Source organism: Motacilla alba, chromosome 1, assembly GCF_015832195.1.
Source record: "Motacilla alba alba isolate MOTALB_02 chromosome 1, Motacilla_alba_V1.0_pri, whole genome shotgun sequence".
Classification (NCBI taxonomy): Eukaryota; Metazoa; Chordata; class Aves; order Passeriformes; family Motacillidae; genus Motacilla; species Motacilla alba.
In genome coordinates this window covers 107,914,138-107,930,184 of record NC_052016.1, presented here as the reverse complement: position 1 = coordinate 107,930,184, position 16,047 = coordinate 107,914,138, and the positions used below count along the sequence as shown (strand labels likewise).

The following is a 16,047-nucleotide window of genomic DNA, read 5'->3' as shown; positions in this document are numbered from 1 at the left end:
CTGTCACTGTTCAGAAATTGTTCAGTGCTTAGCCTCCACGGCTGCCTGAAGGGAATGTGAATTTGTTTACATGCCATCCTGTCTCAGATGGGTGGAATAATGCAGCTTTTGGCTGATCAACACCTGTGCCTTTGTTTGCTAAAATGTATAAATAGTAAAAAGTTTTGTAGTACTTTTGCGGATTTGCCACCCAGCACCCCTTTCTGTCTAGAAACGTAAATTAATACTTCAGCTCTGTGTGTCAATCAGCCTCATAAGGACATAGGACAGGAACAAGATAGGTGTTTATCTTACATATTGGTGTATAACCTGGGAGAGGTGAATCCTGCTCCCAGATTCCAGAATGGTCATTTTTATTGTATGTTGCTGAAAGTCATTTCAATTTAGATCTTTGCCGATTAAATCTGTGGTCTTCCCAGACATGAATTTACATTCATCAGATGTACGTCTTTGTTGATTTAGATTTCCAGCTCAAGGTCTGTTCATGTGTGCTGATTTTCCAATGAAGTACATCCTGGTGACCGGCGGTGTCATCTCAGGCATTGGCAAAGGGATCATTGCAAGCAGCATTGGCACCATTCTGAAATCATGTGGTCTACGTGTCACTGCAATCAAAATTGATCCTTACATAAACATAGATGCTGGAACCTTTTCACCATATGAACATGGTATGAAGATAAGTGCTATTCCCTTTCACATAAACATTTGTATTTACAATAACGTGTTCTGGTTTTTTGGTTTTTTGGTTGTTTTTTTTAACCAATAGTATGGTGATTACAACTTACTTTATCATTATTTTGAAAGTTTATTGCTTACTCTGTGTTCTCAAGGACACTGTCTGCTCTAAGTTAAGAAACAGAAGCCTGTTTTTTTGAAGATACTGAGCAGATGCTTCCTTTCTCCAAAATACCACTTCACTGGGAAAATCCTAGCTCTAAGACTTGTTCAGTTAATGCTGTCTTCAGTTCAGCTTGATTAAAACCCCCTTTTAAATAGTGCTATGAAACTTACTTGAAACTTAAGTCCTTAAGAGTTACTTGAGAATTCTGTTCTCTGGGTATCAGTTCCTTCTAATGTAAGTGCCTTCATGAGAGTTAGCTTAAGTTCTCATTTTAGTAAAAAAATCTATTCAAAAACATTAGTGAAGTTGAGAGAACCTAAGTTCATTGGAGTGGAGTATTGTACTTTGGTGGGATATTCATTTCTGTAGTCCCTTTTTTTTTTCTGTGTTAGTGATGGAACTTGTTTTGCCATTGATTTATTGGGTCGTGGCAAAATACTTACAGTTTTTCTGAAGAGCTTTCCAGCCTTACCTCAAGATCTAGTAACTTGAGTTCTGTCAAAAGTTGACTAGATTCAGAATTTAGAGACTCTTTAGAGGGCTGAGAAAAGTGTGAGCCTGAAGGGTATTTTAAGTGGATTTTTCAGGGTCAGAAAAATCCACTGTGTCAGGTCCCTTACTGTGGACATGCTGAACCAAATATGCTGGATGAAACAACTGACCCAGAAACAGTGATTACATCTGAAGAAGCATTTTTCTTCATTGTAACTTCTGATCGAAGCCTCAATCATTAAAATAGATCAAATCAGCAAGAATTTATAGTGAAACACTTTGAACATGTATAATAATTCATGCTTATAAAAGCATAGTTTTTCTCTCCTGCAAGTAAATAAATGTTTTATTTGTTGCTGATTTATGATTCCTAGAGGTTGTTTTCTTCCAGGGAAGGATTATTCTGCTGTTGAAATGCTGGTTAAATATTTATGTTGCTTAAATATTTTGGCAATGTAACTTACATTTAATTTGCAAAACTATCTGTGTTTGAGGGATGGACATTAGATGTAAAACTGACTTGGATATTAAGTCATACAGAATGACAATGCAGGTTGGGTTGCAGTATGGGCTTTATTGACATGTTGTTGTCATATATAATTTAAAATATTTTTCTTCTATTTTAAGATGTCTGTGGTATTTCTGCTGTGTGTTTAATAATTTCTGATTATTTTATTGCTTTTTTGTCTCTTTTCTTTTTTCAGGTGAAGTTTTTGTATTAAATGATGGTGGAGAAGTTGACTTAGATTTGGGAAATTATGAGAGATTTTTGGACATCAGTCTCTATAAAGATAACAATATCACCACTGGAAAGATATATCAGCATGTTATTAATAAAGAAAGACATGGTGATTATCTGGGAAAAACCGTTCAAGGTAATATTTTTAATTTTGTGGGTTTTTTTTAATTTTAGTTTTTAATTTTTGTATTTTTTAATTTTAGTCCATTCAGTCTTCACAAAAGAAGGGATCAGATAGAACAGGTTGCTTCTTGATCCACCACCTTAGTCCTTTCTCCCTTCCAGAAGATATGGGCATATTCTTGTAATGTTTGGCTTCTGGGCTCAAGGAAAGGAGAGCTAGAGAAAGGACCTTTTTCTTGGCTTTCTGTTCACTTCACCCTTTTTGCATGCAAAAATTAGTATATGAACCTAAAGTAAGCTTTGGTTTTGTTTTGTAGTCGTTCCACACATTACTGATGCAGTTCAGGAATGGGTAATGAATCAGGCAAAAGTTCCTGTGGATGATGACAAAAGAGAGCCACAAATCTGTGTAATTGAGGCAAGTATAGAACCTTTTGGGTTGTATATCTACAGTGACCACAATGAGTTTGTTTGCTTTCTCTTTGCTCCTTACTGTAAAGAGGTCAGACTGAAGTTTTATGGAGAGCAGAAATTCAAAAACATGTTCTGTGTTCTTTGGTTTGTTCTTAAAGAGATAGGCATGGTCTTATCTCTACAGCTTCCATTTACTTCACTAATTCCACTCTAGAATACAGCTGAAATTGAGCTTCTTCATTAACTTAGAGAATTAAAGCAGTTACTGTAATGTGAACTGTCTATTCCAAGATCCAGATGTTTGACTGAAGCTTTATACTGTTAATAGTACTGAGAAAACTTGTGTAAAACCTGAAGTCTTCTGTGATATCTAGGAGAGCCTTTAACATTCTAGCTTCCACAGAGCTTCAAATGTTCATCTTGTTGCTTGTGGTCAAGCTTAAAGGAATACATTTAAACAATGTGTAAGTTAGTTTCCCACTTTCTGATGTTATCTTTAAGGTCTTTGGTGGCAACTTTGTTAATTACTTAACCTGCTGATTTTCTGCACAATGGAAACAAGGAGTTTGACCCACCCTTAGTAGGACACTGAGACCGCTGGATGAAAACGAGTAATTGCTAGTAGTACTATTACAGCAGAAAATAATGAAAAAAGATTATAGTTGACAATTTGACAGAAGATGTCACGGATTTAATGCCCAAAGTGACCACTGCAATCAATAGTACCATAAGCTTTGTGACCTAGCAGCAGAATTACTCAGTGTTTCTTATGCAGAAGAATCTGCCTTGATTGAAATACACTTAGCAGTGCACCTACAGATCTTTTAATGATGTTCACAGTGGGAGTCAAATATTTCATTTAAAACAAATACGAAAAAGTGAATACAAAAGTTGCACAAAAACCTTAATAAGTGATGGTCATATCAGTCCTTCAATTACAGTCTTTTCAGGGTTTTTGTTTTAGGTTTTTTTTCTGAGTTTTTTTTGTTTGTTTGGGTTTTTTTTTTGTTACATTTATACCTCCAGCCTGATAAAATTATTTTTCTTTAGTACTCTAAAAAGAATTGTAACATTTTTGTTGTAAAATCCTGAAGGAGTTAGACTAAATGTGTGTGATGTACAAATATAGTTGTCTGTTTTTCTGGTACTGGATGAACAGAAATATGTAATTCTGTTAAAAACCACTTGGTGGCACAAAAAGATCATTCTGAAATACAACTATTTCATCAGACTTGTGTGCAAAGCTGCTTTATTCAGTGCTTAGTCTGCTATAGCTTGCTGTGTCCTTGAAAGGCATCTGATTTCTGTCTTTATAAATAAATTTCAGCATGGATTTAGTCTTGCATTTTGGTTTGGTAATAAATAATTATTGATGTTGGAAAGCTGTGATAATACTGAGAAATGTCTGTCTCTAGTTAATCACAAATATTTTTTAATCTGACAGGAAATAAAGTTTTCCTATAGGAAAACCTTTGTATCAGCTTAACTATTGATTACTGGTTCACCACTTTGAAGGCAGTGTGGAGCATGTATTATTGAGCAGCACAAGACATCTTCCCATGGGAAGCTTATGTATTTGGTGGAAAGTGAACATAACAAAACTGGAAAATTGTTTAATGTTTTCCACAGGAAACAGATTGTGCAGAGTAGATGAAAGCACTTCGTAGAGTATCTTTGCGAATTTCAATTGTCAGGGTTTTTTTTTTCAGATAAAAGCTTCAGAAAACATCTTGAAATATATGAGACTTTTTTTTTTTCTTTTGTTTTTACATTCTGCCACTCTGACATACCCATTTCCTTTTCAGCTGGGTGGAACCATTGGCGATATTGAAGGAATGCCATTTGTTGAAGCATTTAGACAGTTTCAGTTCAAAGCAAAAAGAGAGAACTTCTGTAATATCCATGTTAGCCTAGTACCGCAGGTAAGTTATTAGAATTAATAATATAAATTTTACTCTCTATTGGCTTTATAATTGTTCACTTGTCTCATTAACCCTTTCATGCTGGAGTCAAGTCAGGACCTCTGTAACTCCTTGTACAGGACTGGACGTATTTTTTCATTTGAACTCTTAATTTTGCTTCACTACTCACTGGGGATATTTTGGTAAGCAGAGGTTTGTAATGATGATAGATTTCACCTTCTACAGACAAACAGATAATTACCAACTACAGTTGTGGATTAGGGGATTGAACAGCAATTGCTAGGATTAATTCTGTGTATTTGAGAACAGAAATATTTATTATCTCTGAATATTTCAAAAACAGTCACTGGAGGTTTTGTGCTGTGTTGAATGTTCTCCATTTTTTAGCCAAGTCCAACATTTAGAATATTCTTCTTCTTCTGCCCAAGCCAATTATATGGAAATTTTTCTCTGAAAACAAAAACAACAAAATAAACTTGACCTGAATTGGAACTCTGTGGTTTTGTCACAGTATTTCATATACAAGTAATAACAGTAGTGTCATTTCTGTTTCTGGCATATTATGGCTCTCTTTGGATATGTTTATTTCCTACAAATATTATTACTTGCAATGAATTTCATCTTTCAATCTGTAACTGCATTGTTAGGAGATGTTTTAAGCTTTCAAAATGTGCCTTTTCAGCCTAATGCTACTGGTGAACAGAAGACAAAACCAACACAGAACAGTGTTCGAGCACTGAGGGGTCTAGGCTTGTCTCCAGATTTGGTGAGTCAATAAATACAGATTTTTATTTATAGGTCATCTAGAAATATCCTTGCATAACTTCTGTTCAAAGAATAACCATAGTCTCTCAGGAGAGATGAGAATTTTGGAAGAAATGCAAAATATGTGCTGCATAGCTCCATTAAAGCCACAGAAAATCAAATTAGTCAAAATCACTCTAAGCTAACTTAATTCAACTAACTACTTGCAATATCTTGGGACTGTAGCTAGGTTCTTCCAAAGGCATCTTTTTCACAAAAATAATTCTTCACTGCTAAAAGTAATTGAAATCTCAATTCACTTTGTAGAAAGACCTAGAATGTTTCTGTCTTGTAACATTCAGATTTTTTTTCATTATTAAGAAGAAGCAATGTGTATATCCTCAAAAAATAAAACTATTTATAAGATAGTCACACAAATAAATTTTGTATTGTGCTTCTTTCTGGTTTTTTGGAGTTCTTCCATTTTATATTTATGAATGAATGTGTTTTTAACTACCAAACCAATGGATTTGGAAATAGGGTATGGGTGGGATGTGTTTGGTGTGAAGTGGCTGTGACATGATAATCGTAACCAGCTTGTGGAAGGAAAAACTTTTATTAATGTAATGCTGTACTGAGTTGCAAGTTTCAGGGCCTGATCTCCAATAGCCCTCTTGAAGTATGCTAATTGCATAGGGAAAGTTGCCTGTTCTTTTTGAAGGCCTTTAAGTCAATTGCCAAGGCCTGACTTCTCCCTCCCCTCCAAAAAATAATTTTCTTTAAAAAGCTTGTCTGTGTGTGTGTGTGTAATAAAAGGAGAACAAACATGATGACTGTGTTGAATCTTGAGTTCTTGCCTGGGGCAGTGCTGGGACTGCCAGGAGCACAGTATCATTTTTATTTTTTGACTGCTGCTGTTGACACCTGAAGCAGGGACAGATCTCACTTGAGAGGCAGCCCCTTCATGCCCTCATAAAGTTCCTTGAGCGCTGCTTCAGGACAATATTTAAATGGTTGCTGTCTTGGCCAGGCAGCACATGGGGCAGCTCCTACAGCTGAGCCTGTTCCATCCAGTTCTGAATCCCTGCTGCCTCCCTGCCTGCTCCCGGGCATCCCTGGCGGGGCTGCTCAGCTCTGTGTGCCTGAGCCTCTCTGTTCTGCCCAGGGTGTTCTGAGTGCCAAATGTGCTGTGGCTGCAGAGATCCTGTATGCAGCACTTTGAGTATGCACTTGTCAGAGCTGCCCTGTTGGATTCAATTGTTCCTCATCTTCTGTGTGTTATGTTCCTTTGCAGTGCATCTCTCCCATTTTTATTGTAGTTTCACTATTTTTGTGCTGGTTCTTATGTTTTTGATTTCTGTGTCTGCATTATCTTTAAATTTGTCTCCACGAGATGGACGATAGGTTTCAAAGTGGGTTTACTCATGTGCTTGTACTATCAAGGTTTATAAATTATACCTTCAGCTTCAAACTGTACCAAATTTTACATAAGAACTGTGTTTAAGTGAATAGAATGTATAATTTGTTTCTTCATTACATTTTGATTTAAAAGCACACTAATTTTCCCTTATACTTGGCATTTTTTTTTTCTGTTTCTAGAATTACTTCTAAGTTTAGGGTAAGTTAATTGGACTCCATCAGTATCAGTGTAGCTAAGCTGCATTAGCAAGATGATCAAAGAGCAGCTACAAGTTTCTGAGCAAAAGGGCTTGATGAATTAAGTAGTTGCATTTGCTTGAAAGATGGGGAAGGTAATAACAGGATCATCCTACTTTTTGTTATACTTTCAAAATAACTTAAGGGAGTAGACTGAGTAATCAGTAGGCACTTTGCTAGAGCAGTTCTGCATTTTGATCTAGTTGCCTGGAGTTACATACTGCACAAAAAGACCCCTTCCAACAAACACCAAAGCATATAATTTTTTTTGTTGGTTACAAATGATCAAATTTTCTAAAATTACTGGGGTTTAAATGTATCAGCAAAATACTAGCACCAGTAAAAATTCCATACAATTATGAATTAGTGTTCTCTTCTTTGGCCTTGTTTTTGTCGCAATGTCTAAATTAAAAAGATGCTGAAATACTGAAATACTCATGCATGTAAGCTAAGTCTTATTTCTCTCAATTTAAATCTGATCTCATTGATTACAATATTTCTTTTGATTCATTATATTTGTACTTATAGAGCTGCTAGACTTGAGGCAGAGTATTACAATAGTAGCTGCAAGAAAGAAGAATATGAGGAAGGAATATTACAGAGAATGCCAATGAAAGATGAATGAAAATTGGTCAGTATGGGCAGGTGATGGATTTGCTTCTGCCTTGCTAGTAGATATTTGTGAGCTATGATATATCCTAGAGCTCCAAAAGGGGGTAAAGAGTAAAAAAAAGGCACATTTGTTTGTGCTCTGCTTCCAAAAGAGATGAATTTCACTATGAAATATTGAGGATCTTCTATTGGTTTGCCTAGTAAATATTTGAAGTTTTTCCTTCTGTTATGACAGATAGTCTGCAGAAGTGCAAAGCCTATAGAGATGGCTGTGAAAGAGAAGATTTCTATGTTTTGTCATGTGGAGCCTGAGCAGGTCTGTATGTCAATATTACATGTATACAAATATTTCTGTGCATTTCTGTTTTCAACTTTTGACTGCTTCATTCATATGTGATTGTTTTTATAATTTTTATCTTGCTATTATGGATGCTATAGCATTTTCAAAATATGTGTTAAGTTTTATGTCAAATGGTCATTAATAATTTAAATGTATGTTGTGTAAAAGCTAATAAAAATAGATTTTGAGTGCATGGTTAGTTGTTATACATAGCATGAAACTGTACAGTTTTCACAACTATGGGTGGTTTTATTCATTATTTATTATTACGTATTTATTGCCCATAAATCATCTCAGGTGATTATAATAATGGATGAACAAAGTGTAGTCAAAGCTAGGTTATTTGCTTATGTCCACAGATGGTCACAGCCACATGAACACTCTTACTGTGATTACATGTAATAGGCTATTTATGCCCTTAAGCATGTGTCTACTGTGTAGTTACAATCTCCTATAATTCATGTGTGGTTTTTCCCCTAATAGTTTGCAATTAATTGCTATTCAGCTATTACTTCTGATTGACTGCTCTTCAAATATTTTTGCAAGTGAGAGCATTTTACTTTTCAATGTGATGGATAATTCTGAAGGTACAACAGGTTCAGATTGAATGGGCACATAGAGGGGCACGGGGCAGCACACACATGTACAAAGCTTGTGATGAGCAGAAGCAGCTTGAGGGTAACAAAGAGACTATCCTTTACTGTTCATGTCTTGAGAACACTTGTGCTCAGGATTCTGAGCTCTGTGATCTCAGGTAAACCAAGCACAATCACCTTAATTGCTGGCAGCTTGGATGCAGTTTATAAATGTGTTCTGAACAAAAAGGCCCTTAGAGGGACTGTACTCAGTAATTACATAGCCAAGTTCACTAACAACATACTTTTAGGAGACTTTGTCTCAACCAAATTGGGTCTGTTTTGTTAGATTTAATTTGTTTTCTTGCTTTCATGCTTAGTACTCCTCAAGCTTGAGAGGGGAGGAAGGAACTGCTGGCAAGCATGAGTGTTTGTGGGGCTAGATGTTTGCATTAAAACTGATGCACTGGTAGGCTTGACAAGCCTGTTATGATGGTGTGAAGGAGAAGTAAAACACGTTTTTACTTTTTGAGGAACTTTTTTCTTGTAGATTTAATGGAATCTTAAATACTAGCTGTGCTGTCCTGCTCATTCAAAAGGAAGATCTTGAAAAACCAGAACGTGTATAGAATAAAAAATGCATGTAGTATCCAAAAGTAGAATGAATGTTTCATATGAAAAATTTATATAAGTTTTTTATGTTCTGCCTTTTGTTGTTAGGTGATATTTATTCATGATGTTTCTTCTACTTACCGAGTACCAATCCTGTTGGAGGAGCAAGGCATCATTAAGTATTTTAAGCAGAGGCTAAATTTACCTATTGATGACCAGCCAAGTGATCTTCTAATGAAATGGAAGAAAATGGCTTGCAGGTATTTACATCCTGCTGCTTTCTCTGGAAGTGCTGTAATTCAAGGTGGGCTTTAGCTGCCATGAAGTCACCCAACTGGACTGACTGGGTTAGTGCTGATAGACACCTGGGAATGGTCTGGGTTTAAAACCACTGGCAGTTTGGAAATTCTAGCAGATATTTTGTGGAGTTAAATAAAAAGCAAACATTATTAAAATGGAGGGTTTTTTGGGTGAAATTTGGTGTAGTAACTGAAGAACTTGTTTTTGTCAGATATGAAAGGTTGCTGAAGGTGTGTTCCATAGCTCTTGTGGGCAAGTACACAAAGCTAAGTGACTGCTATGCATCTGTTTTCAAAGCTCTGGAACACTCTGCACTGGCAATTAATTACAAACTGGATTTAATGGTGAGCATATTTCTGGCTTTTGCTTTCAGGAATACTTTGATTCTACTGTTGTATCATTCTGTGGTAACCTACTCGTTCCCATCATGTGTGGCAATTTTAATTCATGTGAAAACTAGAAAATGAATCATGCAGATAAATACCGACTGGCCAAGCATCTCATTTTTAAAAGAAATGTTTAATTATTTTATTTGGAACTAAACTTACCTGAAAGGAACACTGAAGTTACCCAAAACTGAATCTGATGAAAAAGCAGACTTTATCTGCAAATTTCTATTTACTACCATAGTTAGATTTCGTTTGTTTTCATGACACATAGTTTTATGGTGAACTTGGCAGTCCTGGGTTAACAGTTAGATTCAGTGATCTTAAACATCCTTTCCAACCTACTTACGACTAGAAAAGGGCAAATGTACCAGTTTTTAAAAAAATAGAAAAGGCTAAAGTTAGGATTTGGGGAAATGGCAGGTGGTCAGCCTTTTCTTGTTCCCTGAGAAGAGTATTAGCTAACACTCTAAAAAGTTGTTTCTGTGTGCATGAAGAAACAAGAAAATGGGAACAGCCAGAATTGACCCCTGGAGATTTTTAGATCCTGACTGGAAATGATCCTAAGCAGCGTGCTCTAATTTAACTTGCTTTGAGCAGGGAGTGAGGCTTGAGACTTCCCAATGTTCTTTCTGACCTACATGATGATGTCACTTAGTGTTCTGTACTTACAGCTGAGAGTGGGAAATTTTTATGAGATGAAAAATAGCTTTGCTTTTAGCAAAAAAGGTGAGAGGTGCCCTGTCTGCAAAGGCACAGCAAGCTTCATGTGCAGCAGTCTTTATTTTGATGGGGCTTCTGCATTAATGAGCATGAAAACTGATGGTTGCTTAGCTTCAGTGCAGTGTTGAAGTGTTAACAGACACTGCTCCCACTGTACTTAACTGCATGTCCAAACACTCTTTTTAGTGTTCATGCCCAAAGGCTGTCAGTAATCCCGTGCTCTGAAGGAACTGCTCAATGTGAATGATGAGATGTTGATGCTCCTTTAACTGATAAATGCTCCTTCCTAATATGTTTGGCAAGGAAAATACAGTTAACTCCAACTATCATTAGTTTCTCTTCCAGCCTCGCAGTATCACAGTGTCTTTTTAGTTGGTTGTGTAATATTCTTCTAGTATAGAATAGCAACATTCAAAAGTAGTTATTTTTCTGTTGTATTTTTGATGCCTTCTGGAATGTGGAAAAAGTAGAAAATATTTGCTAGGAAGCAGTCTTGTCTGGGGAACTTTCAGCAATCTCCCTGTCAGTTGCCTTTCTCTGCACAAAGGTGAGTTCTGCCCTTTCAGATGATCTCATTTTAATGGAGGATGGACTCTACCTCAGAATGTGGTTAATTGTGTTAATCTGAGAAAAAGACTGACAAAACCCAGAATCAAACTCTGATCCTTTGTGCCTCAGTGTAGTACATTGTCCCCTCACTTTACTCTAGTGGTGTCTCAGGACCTGTGCTTTTTAGTGAAACTAGAGATTCTAATGCAGTATTTCCAGTAGGGCATAGATAATGATTCTTTCTCCCTTTTTACCCAAGAGTACCCAGGAACACCTTTCTCACAGACAATGCAGATTTTTCCAATCTTATAATAAGACTGGACAAGCTGTGGCACCCAAAAGCCAGGAAAGTAAACATCCTGGCCACATCCCATTGGGATGGCAGGATAAGGTCAGCACCGCTCCTTGTTTGGCCCTGGTTGCCCTAGGAAGGTAACCTGGGTTCACAGTTACAAAGCATTCTAGATAATCTGCTTACCTGGAGAGTGCCCAACAGGGCTACAGGCAGACACAGCTCCTGAGCTGTGTGCAAAGAAAAGGGCACCCATTGCTGCAGTTAGAGCAAACACTTGGTCTTAAAAGCAAATACTGGTTCTTCAGTGAAGTTGTTACAGGTTTAGTGGCAAACTCACTTGAAACTCTTTAATAATTTCTCTTAGCGCTTGATCATATATTGTCTGCTGCTCTTTCTGTGGAAGAAGAGACCATTTCATTGCATATTTTTCTTTATTAGTACATCGATTCAACAGAACTTGAACGTTCTATGGAAGCAGAGAACTCAGTGAAATATCACCAGGCATGGCACAAACTGTGCAAAGCAGAGTAAGTGACATTGGGAATCCTGTATCCCAAATGCAGACCATGATATTAATAAGGATAAATTGAATGGGTGGTGAAAAGCTTCAGCAAATTGAAGTATCGACATATATCCTCAAAGTCTGCTTAATTGCTTTAGACAAATTGCAGTTTTTTTGGTTTTTGATTTAGGGTTTTGATTTTTTTGTTACTGTTTTGCTTTTTTGGATATCATTCCTTTACAGTTCAGATCAGTTGTCAAAGGTTTTTTGTCGTCAACATGCAGCATAGTGAAAGAAAAGTGTGCTTGTAAATGCACACTGCAAATGTCTTTGTTAAGAATCATTGCTAGGATTTCAATTTGTATTTTTAAAGTGATGTTTTTGTGATTTTAAAGTGATGATTTAAAATCATGTTTGTCTAGATGCATTTAGTTTTTTTGGTATTAGAAGATCCAAACTTTAGGTGTTAGGATTTTAAATAGTGAATATGTAGCTAGTTTATTTGAGCAATATTTATTTAAGCAGTGGGAATTTCACTGTGAAGTGTAATATTGGTCAGATGAGAATTGGGGTAGGTAGATGAAACAAATCTCCAAATTTAATGTCTTTGTATTCTGAATGGTCACATAAAACATGCCTTTCATGAATTGTGCTTGCTTAGTTATAACTTCAAGAGTCTTCAAGTTGTGTGGATTCCTCTGCTGGCTTGATTCTACACGTTAATTCTTTTATGTATGGCTGTCATTACAGTGGCATTCTGGTCCCAGGAGGTTTTGGAATTAGGGGAACAGAAGGCAAACTCCAAGCTATCTCCTGGGCAAGAACCAAGAAAAAGCCTTTTCTTGGTAAGATCATTAGAGTGAGAAATTGCTGCGTTTAGGAGATGTATAGCAAGCTAATTGATTTGATTAAAAAAGACAAACCCCCACATTAGAGAAGGATCCTGTCTTAGGGAGATATGTGTGATGTTGTGACTATCTGCCATGTAAAGAATCCCCAGGAGCATAGTCTTGTACCACATCTGCTGTATGAGGAAGGAAAAAAAAACCAATCCCTTCTGTAAAGGTTTAATTTGCATGTACAAAAGCAGAGAGTCTTTGCTTCTCATTATAATTATATCACTATAATTCTCTTTATTAAAGTGTGCAGAAAACATAGATATCTTTGGACCACTTTTTGCAAAATAAATGTTTTTTGATTTACTGGTATATGTTGTTACAGTAAAGTCCAAAGACATCATCTGACCTATAAGCTAAGTGCTGTTTGTGTAAGTGCCTCTGAGGCTTTGCTTCCAACTCCACATTTCTTACTTTTAAGTGTCTGAATAGCTGCCAAAGCAAAGTTTGAATCTGGATATACCCAGGCTTCCAGCTTCTGTTTGTCTTTGCAGTAATTATTGATAAAATAGAGGAGAGGAATAAAAAGAGCTTAAAGCACATAATTGTGTCATGTGTATTTATAATGTGCCAAGTTTGAAGTGTGAGTTTTATGTTGAGCAGCCACTTTTGGTTTAGGTTTTTTGTAAGTCTGTGTATATGCAGTGAATACCAAGATTTCAAAGCAGTCAAGTTTAAGACAGAGCAGCAAGTACTTAGTCCCACTCTTCAGCCTGGAAATTCTGGAGTTTTTGTTTTCTCTTCTAGGAGTTTGCCTGGGAATGCAGTTAGCAGTTGTGGAATTTGCAAGAAACTGTTTGAATTGGGAAGGTGAGCTCAGTAGGCTGGTGTGAGTATGATTTATTTAGAGGAATTTTTATTCTCTCTGTGAAATGTATGTCTATTATTAGAACTGTTTACAGGTTGTGTGGTTGTTAGATACTTAACTCTTGCAGCAAGACCATTTTCAGCTAAGTACCCTGTGCTATCTCCCTGTGCAAGGGAGTAAGAACTCTTTGTTATGTGGATTGTTTGAAACCTGCTTTTTGATCTAAAGAGTGTAGAAGAAAGTGTGCTTTAGAGTTCACCTCTGTAGTCTCTTTCTGGAGTGTGCTGGTGATGAGAAGTAAAAGCTGAGAAGTGGTTTTCTCACTTGCCTTCATTAACCAGAGTGGCCAAACAAGAGCCATTCCGTATTATATGAAGAGATTTAACTTATCCATGAATTTCTAATACTAAGAGCTGGGAGAAAAGTGTTTTGGAAAGCAGGAAAGGGAACTTGTGTATCTGAGGTCATATGCTTCCTGTGATTGCTTCAAAAGTGGTGCAGGATGCATTTCAACTCATTAGATTGTAACATACATGTAGACAAGCCCTGAAATGCCACAGAGCTGTTAGGAGTTTGTAGTGCATGTAGAGCAAATGTACTGTGTTTACTTTGAACTTCTGTTCCAGATGCAAATTCTACAGAATTTGACCCAGACACAAAAAACCCAGTTGTAAGTACTGTTTTTTCCCTGCATGTGTTTTGTGAACATACATCTTTCTTAAAAAGGGAGTTACCTCTGCATTAGTTTAAAATCTGTCTATATTTCTCTGTGGTAGGACATGAGGTGCTATCTGCTGTCCTTACTCAGTATTGTTTAAAAAGGTATTTTCTTTTGATAGTCTCTTGCCATTGCCTGTTTATTTCTGTGAATTGCCTTAGCTTTATTTTTGTAATTTTTCTAATGGTTTCCTTATGTGTAAACTCATGCTGGGATTAGACAATAATGATTAAGTTTGCTTTACTAGGGAATAAAAATATTAAAGGGAGCTAAAATGTGTAGCACAAGCTATTACTGAAATAAAAATTTATATGACAAGATAAGGATTAAATGGAAATGGGATGAAAAACTGTGATATTTCCTATATATATAGTATAAATAACCAGTACACCCATCCTCCCCATGCATCTTATGGTCCTCCTTTAGACAAAAATGTTAATGCCCCAGATATGGCAGGGCTCTCTGCATCATATATGATGGTAGGATTTTAGAATGGATTTCACCACATTATTAACGTAGTAAAACTTAAAAGTGATCAGGGAAAGAGGGTTTTTAAGAAAATGAAAAAGAACATAAGTAAATATGAGAAATAAAGCAGTATCTTGGTGTGAGATGTAAACATTTACTCTAGTGACAAAATTAAGTGGGTTGCTCACAGTGACCTACTGTTTCTGTATGAATTTCCTTCAAAAGAATTTTGTTGGGATTTGCAAGTAAAATATACTTTTTTTCATGTCTGCTTAGTCTGAAATGTGCAAATAAGAGGGTTTTTAGAGCATTTGATCAGTTTGTCAAGGTTGCTTGTTTGCGTAGGAAAGATAATCTAGTCTGAACTTTTGAAGGCAAATTAAAAACCTTCAGAGTTTCTGGGTAAACTTGCTGCTAGAATTTGGTGGTGTTTGGAGAAGTCCACAGGGGAGTGAAGATGAACTTTTGGCATCAAATTTGTGGCCTTGCCGTAGTTGAGGTCTTTTCCTTTCTCCTTGACTATGTGCAAAAATGTACTCTTTCGCTGCAGGGGTCAAGTTCATAATAGCAATATGTTGTAAAATGGGGAAGATATTGAAAGCTTACTGTAGAATTTCAGTTTGTAAGAAGGTGGAGCACATAAGACTGATTCTGGGGCATCCTTATTTCTAGAGCTTTTTGCGTGTCAGTTTTATTTAATCATATTTATTGAATTTGAGTGTCAGTTTTATTTAATGGTATCAAATGGGGTGATCTGCAGTTTACATTCAAGGGCAAGTAAGGTAGATATGTTAAAGAGAAAATGATGTGTACATGAAGTTAAGAAAATAATGGAGTGAATGTGTCATAGAGGATTAATACACTGTTTACGATGGAAGTGTTATCATTGCAGCATGTATAATGGATATTCTGTTTTTCTGAGCTGCATTACGGTTCTGAAATTGGTTATTGACAGTCATATTTCAGCATCTTAACCTGATCTTTGACACCTCAGCTCTGGCCAAGAAACAGATGTAAATCATTCTAAGTGGGAGATTTGCACTGCCAATAATTACAGCTGCTAAATAATCTACCTTAGCAGAGTCCATCTTGTGCTGAAAGCTGCTTAGATATTCTATATAATCAATAAAAAGAGTTGGAAGAGAAGCAGATTACTCAACTGTCAAACCGATGTAGATGTTTCGTTATCCAAGAAAGTTAATTGGAGTATATCAGCACTGGTAATATCTTGTGATGCCCCTGTGCACTAACTTAGGACTGAAGCAGAGTATTTTTCTTTTGGTTTTCCCTCCTTTGAAAACAGAAGAGGGAGAAGAAAGGTACTGGTGAGGC

The 16,047-nt window shown here is 36.4% G+C and overlaps 1 protein-coding gene across 5 annotated transcripts in view; it reads left to right on the top strand.

Annotated features, from left to right (window-relative positions):
- CTPS2 (CTP synthase 2) overlaps positions 1–16,047 on the top strand; it is an 84,017-nt gene that overhangs the window by 25,709 nt on the left and 42,261 nt on the right. For all 5 annotated transcript variants that reach the window (XR_005259357.1, XR_005259356.1, XM_038157166.1 and 2 more), the window contains 12 exons: positions 463–668; positions 2,038–2,208; positions 2,513–2,613; positions 4,415–4,531; positions 5,214–5,297; positions 7,779–7,859; positions 9,179–9,330; positions 9,582–9,714; positions 11,762–11,850; positions 12,576–12,670; positions 13,469–13,531; positions 14,156–14,199. Coding sequence is in view for 3 of the 5 variants with exons in the window: in XM_038157151.1 (XP_038013079.1) it covers positions 463–668; positions 2,038–2,208; positions 2,513–2,613; positions 4,415–4,531; positions 5,214–5,297; positions 7,779–7,859; positions 9,179–9,330; positions 9,582–9,714; positions 11,762–11,850; positions 12,576–12,670; positions 13,469–13,531; positions 14,156–14,199 (1,336 nt within the window). In the remaining 2 variants the exon portion in view is untranslated. The remainder of the gene's footprint in view (positions 1–462; positions 669–2,037; positions 2,209–2,512; positions 2,614–4,414; positions 4,532–5,213; positions 5,298–7,778; positions 7,860–9,178; positions 9,331–9,581; positions 9,715–11,761; positions 11,851–12,575; positions 12,671–13,468; positions 13,532–14,155; positions 14,200–16,047) is intronic.